The 6,167-nt window shown below is 48.4% G+C and overlaps 1 protein-coding gene across 1 annotated transcript; it reads right to left on the reverse strand.

Moving 5' to 3' along the window:
* Positions 1-2,885: 2,885 nt before the first annotated feature.
* Positions 2,886-6,167, reverse strand: LOC144259339 (uncharacterized). Its single transcript, XM_077807548.1, has 2 exons — positions 4,132-6,167; positions 2,886-3,543 (listed from the first exon to the last, which is right to left on the reverse strand). Exons 1-2 carry the CDS (start codon positions 4,796-4,798, stop codon positions 3,458-3,460), a joined length of 753 nt encoding a protein of 250 aa, XP_077663674.1. The 5' UTR covers positions 4,799-6,167; the 3' UTR covers positions 2,886-3,457.

Below are 6,167 nucleotides of genomic sequence, written 5' to 3' on the forward strand. Positions count from 1 at the left end.
CTCTATTTTGACTGCTGACCCAAACACAATTGGTGAAGTGCCAAGTACTATGTGCTTGTGCAAGGAGATGCACAGGAGATAAAGGGAGTAGAATTACAGATAGCTGGGGTCAGAACCAAATGACACGGGCACACTGGGAGTGTTTCAGAGATGGTGGCCTGGGGGCAGGAAGGGGAAGGATAATGGAAAACAAATCTTCTATTTAGATGACAATTTCACATTTTTTCCCCCTACACACAAGTATCTTTAAAAAGTATTAATGAGGGAGATTTTCAAAAAATCTTTTGGAAATTCAGCTTAACATGCATAGCCTTTCTTAACAGTAGGAAACAAGCAAGCGCTAATTATTCAACCCCTGTAGTGGGAAGGAAATGGATTTTGAGCGCATCTTCCCTTTGAAATTCCTTTTTCGCAAAAGTGCTCTGCCCATAGCTCAGGGAGGTCCAGCTTATTCCCATCTCTAAGGGTATGTCTACACTACAAAATTAGGTCGAATTTATAGAAGTCGGTTTTGTAGAAAGCGGTTTTATACAGTTGATTGTGTGTGTCCCCACACAAATGCTCGAAGTGCATGTAGTCGGCGGAGTGTGTCCACAGTACCGAGGCAACCGTCAACTTCCGGAGTGTTGCACTGTGGGTGGCTATCCCACAGTTCCCGCAGTCGCCGCCGCCGCCCATTTGAATTCTGGGTAGAAATCCCAATGCCTGATGGGGCTAAAACATTATCGCGGGTGGTTCTGGGTACATATCATCAGGCCCCCGTTCCCTCCCTCCCTCCCTCCGTGAAAGCAAGGGCAGACAATTATTTTGCGCCTTTTTTCTTGAGTACCTGTGCAGACGCCATACCACGGCAAGCATGGAGCCTGCTCAGCAAACTGTCACCGTATGTCTCCTGGGTGCTGGCAGACGTGGTACTGCATTGCTACACAGCAGCAGTTTCTTGCCTTTTGGCAGCAGACAGTGCAGTATGACCGGTAGCCGTAGTCCTGGGTGCTCTTTTAACCGACCTCAAAGGGGTCAGGGGCGCCTGGGCAAACATGGGAGTGACTCAGCCAGGTCATTTCCCTTTTAAGTTTTGTCTCATGGCAATTGAGTCCTACCGGCAGTGCACTGTCTTTTAATCAGCAGCCAGCAGAAGATGATGGCCAGCAGTCATACTGCACCGTCTTCTGCCGAGCACCCACGACATGACGATGGCTAGCACTCGTACTGCACAGTCTGCTGCCAGCAAGATGTATAAAGATATATGAAGTGGATCAAAACAAGAAATAGACCAGATTTGTTTTGTATTCATTGTTTTGAGTTCTATCCCTGAGGGGGCCATTCAGTTTCTTGCAAAGCCACCCCCTTTGTTGATTTTAATTCCCTGTAAGCCAATCCTGTAAGCCATATTGTCAGTCGCCTCTCCCTCCGTTAGAGCAATGGCAGACAATTGTTCCATGCCTTTTTTCTGTGCAGACACCATACCACGGCAAGCATGGAGCCCGCTCAGATCACTTTGGCGATTAGGAGCACATTAAACACCACACGCATTATCCAGCAGTATATACAGCACCAGAACCTGGCAAAGCAAAACCGGGCGAGTAGGCGACGTCAGCGCGGTGATGAGAGTGATGAGGACATGGACACAGACTTCTCTCAAAGCACGGGCCTGGCAATGTGGGCATCATGGTCCTAATGGGGCAAGTTCATGCGGTGGAATGCCGATTCTGGGCTCGGGAAACAAGCACAGACTGGTGGGACCGCACAGTGTTGCAGGGCTGGGATGATCCCAGTGGCTGCGAAACTTTCACATGCGTAAGGGCACTTTCATGGAACTTTGTGACTTGCTTTCCCCTGTCCTGAGGCGCAAGAATACCAAGATGAGAGCAGCCCTCACAGTTGAGAAGCAAGTGGCAATAGCCCTGTGGAAGCTTGCAACGCCAGACAGCTACCGGCCAGTCGGGAATCAATTTGGAGTGGGCAAACCTACTGTGGAGGTTGCTGTGATGCAAGTAGCCAACGCAATCAAAGATCTGCTATCAATGATAGTGACCCTGGGAAATGTGCAGGTCATAGTGGATGGCTTTGCTGCAATGGGATTCCCTAACTGTGGTGGGGCCATAGACAGAACCCATATCCCTATCTTGGCACTGGAGCACCAAGCCAGCGAGTACATAAACTGCAAGGGATACTTTTCAATAGTGCTGCAAGCACTGGTGGATCACAAGGGACGTTTCACCAACATCAACGTGGGATGGCCGGGAAAGGTACATGACGCTCGCATCTTCAGGAACTGTTTCAAAAGCTGCAGGAAGGGACTTTATTCCCAGACCAGAAAATAACCATTGGGGATGTTGAAATGCCTACAGTTATCCTTGGGGACCCAGCCTAACCCTTGACGCCATGGCTCATGAAGCCATGCACAGGCAGCCTGGACAGTAGTCAGGAGCTGTTCAACTACAGGCTGAGCAAGTGCAGAATGGTGGTAGAATGTGCATTTGGACATTTAAAGGCGCGCTGGCGCAGTTTACTGACTCGGTTAGACCTCAACGAAACCAATATTCCCACTGTTATTACTGCTTGCTGTGCGCTCCACAATATCTGTGAGAGTAAGACAGACGTTTATGGCGGGGTGGGAGGTTGAGGCAAATCGCCTGGCTGCTGGTTACGCACAGCCAGACACCAGGGCACTTAGAAGAGCACAGGAGGGTGCGGTGCTCATCAGAGAAGCTTTGAAAACCAGTGTCATGACTGGCCAGGCTACAGTGTGAAAGTTCTGTTTGTTTCTCCTTGATGGAAACCCCCCGCCCCTTGGTTCACTCTACTTCCCTGTAAGCTAACCACCCTCTCATCCTCCCTTCAATCACCGCTTGCAGAGGCAATAAAGTCATTGTTGCTTCACATTCATGCATTCTTTATTAATTCATCATACAAATAGGGGGATAACTACCAAGGTAGCCCAGGAGGGGTGGTGGAGGAGAGAAGCACAAGGAGGGATGGTGGAGGAGGGAAGGACAAGGCCACACAGCACTTTAAAAGTTTAAAACTTATTGAATGCCAGCCTTCTGTTGCTTGGACAATCCTCTGGGGTGGAGTGGCTGGGTGGCCAGAGGCCCCCCCACTGCATTCTTGGGCATCTGGGTGAGGAGGCTATGGAACTTGGGGAGGAGGGCGATTGGTTACACAGAGGCTGTAGTGGCGGTCTGTGCTCCTGCTGCCTTTCCTGCAGCTCAACCATACGCTGGAGCATATTAGTTTGATCCTCCAGCAGCCTCAGCATTTAATCCTGCCTTCTCTCATCACGCTGTTGCCACCTTTCAGCTTCAGCCCTCTCTGCAGCCCGCCACTTACTCTCTCCAGCCCGCCACCGCTCCTCCCGGTCATTTTGTGCTTTCCTGCACTCTGACATTGTCTGCCTCCACGCATTCGTCTGTGCTCTGTCAGTGTGGGAGGACAGCATGAACTCAGAGAACATTTAATCGTGAGTACGTTTTTTTTGCCTTCTAATCTTCGCTAGCCTCTGGGAAGGAGAAGATCCTGTGATCCTTGAAACACATGCAGCTGGTGGAGGATAAAAAAAAGGGACAGTGGTATTTAAAAAGACACATTTTATAGAACAATGGGTACACTCTTTTATGGTAAACCTTGCTGTTAACATTACATACATAGCACATGTGCTTTCGTTCCAAGGTCGCATTTTGCCTCCCCCCGCCGCATGGCTAGCCCCTCATCCCTCCCCTCTCCCCATGGCTAACAGCGGGGAACATTTCTGTTCAGCTACAGGCAAACAGCCCAGCAGGAACGGGCACCTCTGAATGTCCCCTTAAGAAAAGCACCCTATTTCAACCAGGTGACCATGAATGATATCACTCTCCTGAGGATAACACAGAGAGATAAAAAACGGATGTTGTTTGAATGCCAGCAAACATACACTGCAATGCTTTGTTCTACAATGATTCCCAATTACGTGCTACTGGCCTGGAGTGGTAAAGTATCCTACCATGGTGAATGGAATAAGGCTGCCCTCCCCAGAAACCTTTTGCAAAGGCTTTGGGAGTACATCCAGGAGAGCCGCGAATGCCAGGGCAAATTAATCATTAAACATGCTTGCTTTTAAACCATGTATAGTATTTTAAAAGGTACACTCACCAGAGGTCCCTTCTCCACCTGGCGGGTCCAGGAGGCAGCCTTGGGTGGGTTCGGGGGGTACTGGCTCCAGGTCCAGGGTAAGAAACAGTTCCTGGCTGTCGGGAAAACCGGTTTCTCCGCTTGCTCGCTGTGAGCTATCTACAACTTCATCATCATCATCTTCCTTGTTCCCAAAACCTGCTTCTGTGTTGCCTCCATCTCCATTGAAAGAGTCAAACAACACGGCTGGGGTAGTGGTGGCTGAACCCCCTAAAATGGCATGCAGCTCATCATAGAAGCGGCATGTTTGGGGCTCTGACCCAGAGTGGCCGTTCGCCTCTCTGGTTTTCTGGTAGGCTTGCCTCAGTGCTGCGTGAAACTTAAGGAGCTGCTTCGGGTCCCTGTTATGGCCTCTGCCCTTCATGCCTTGGGAGATTTTGACAAATGTTTTGGCATTTCGAAAACTGGAACGTAGTTCTGATAGCACGGATTCCTCTCCCCATACAGTGATCAGATCCCGTACCTCCCGTTTGGTCCATGCTGGAGCTCTTTTGCGAATCTGGGACCCCATAATGGTCACCTCTGCTGATGAGCTCTGCATGGTCACCTGCAGCTTGCCACGCTGGCCAAACAGGAAATTGAAATTCAAAAGTTCGTGGGCCTTTTCCTGTCTACCTGGCCAGTGCATCTGAGTTGAGAGTGCTGTCCAGAGCAGTCACAATGGAGCACTCTGGGATAGCTCACGGAGGCCAATACCATCTAATTGTGTCCACAGTACCCCAAATTCGACCCAGCAATTCGATTTCAGTGCTAATCCCCTTGTCGGGGGTGGAGTAAGGAAATCGATTTTAAGAACCCTTTAAGTCGAAAAAAAGGGCTTCGTCGTGTGGACAGGTGCAGGGTTAAATCGATTTAATGCTGTTAAATTCGACCTCAACTCCTAGTGTAGACCAAGGCTAAATTGGGACAGCCAGCCTGTCCTGCTTGCAGCATGCTCCCTTTGTGTATCTGGCAGCCTGGGTGTCAGCTTCTGTCTGCTGCTGACAACCCACTCCCCACACTGCTCCTTCCTGAGGCCAGCATTCTTTACATGGAGAATTTCCTTTGATCCTAGGCTTGGCCTTGGGAAGACTAACCTGTTCTAGCCTGAATAGAGCCTTATGACCTATTCTCCAGTTAACAGATTTTCCATTGTTTCCTCCAGGACTCTTACCTGGCTCATTGTTTTATCTTGCCTGTTGGGTTTCTGTAACAACTCCCTTTGATTCAACTTCTGGCTCTCAGGAAGGTTGCTATCAAAAAGGTAACCTGAGGGGAATGTGTGGTGGTGATGGATGTTTGTTTGTTTGTTTTTGTTTTTATTTAAAAAACCACCCATAATTCCTTCATTCTTCACAGAGGAGGACACCCATTACCAGACAAGCTACATTTCCAGTCATTCTTTATAGTTCCTAAAATCTGATGTAACTCACACCTTGTACAAGCTTATAATTGTACCATAAAAGTGTGAGTCTCTAAAAAACAGAAAACACTTTTACCCAGAATTATATTTATTTTAGATAAGGAACAAAAGTAAAATCTCTCTCATGGAGAGAGCATACAGTGGTTGTTGCTTTGACCGTCTCCACTGAACTCTGAGAACAAAACAGCTGCTGAACTCAATGCATGGGGAGTACTTAGAGCTCTAAAGTTTCAGTATACAGAAAACAAGGCTACATACAGCACATGCAAAACCAGCCAGAAAGATAACAACTCACAGTAGGAGTGAGGATGCTGCATGACGCATTGTAGGATACCTTCATTGAATTACTTTGTGACTTTGTCCTTACCCATAACTATTTTACATTTGGGGACAATGTATACCTTCAGATCAGCGGCACTGCTATGGGTAGCCGCATGGCCCCACAGTATGCTAACATTTTTATGGCTGACTTAGAACAACGCTTCCTCAGCTCTCGTCCCCTAACGCCCCTACTCTACTTGTGCTATATTGATGACATCTTCATCATCTGGACCCATGGAAAAGAAGCCCTTGAGGAATTCCACCATGATTTCAA

The sequence above is a fragment of the Eretmochelys imbricata genome, chromosome 1, assembly GCF_965152235.1.
Source record: "Eretmochelys imbricata isolate rEreImb1 chromosome 1, rEreImb1.hap1, whole genome shotgun sequence".
Taxonomy (NCBI): Eukaryota; Metazoa; Chordata; order Testudines; family Cheloniidae; genus Eretmochelys; species Eretmochelys imbricata.

Bases quoted from the DNA above. Each gene is read 5' to 3' on its own strand.
- LOC144259339 (XM_077807548.1), bottom strand. From the start codon at position 4,798: ATGCACTGGCCAGGTAGACAGGAAAAGGCCCACGAACTTTTGAATTTC. The intron at 3,544-4,131 runs GTGAGTGTACCT...ATCCTCCACCAG, and splicing joins AGGTGGAGAAGGGACCTCTG to CTGCATGTGTTTCAAGGATC.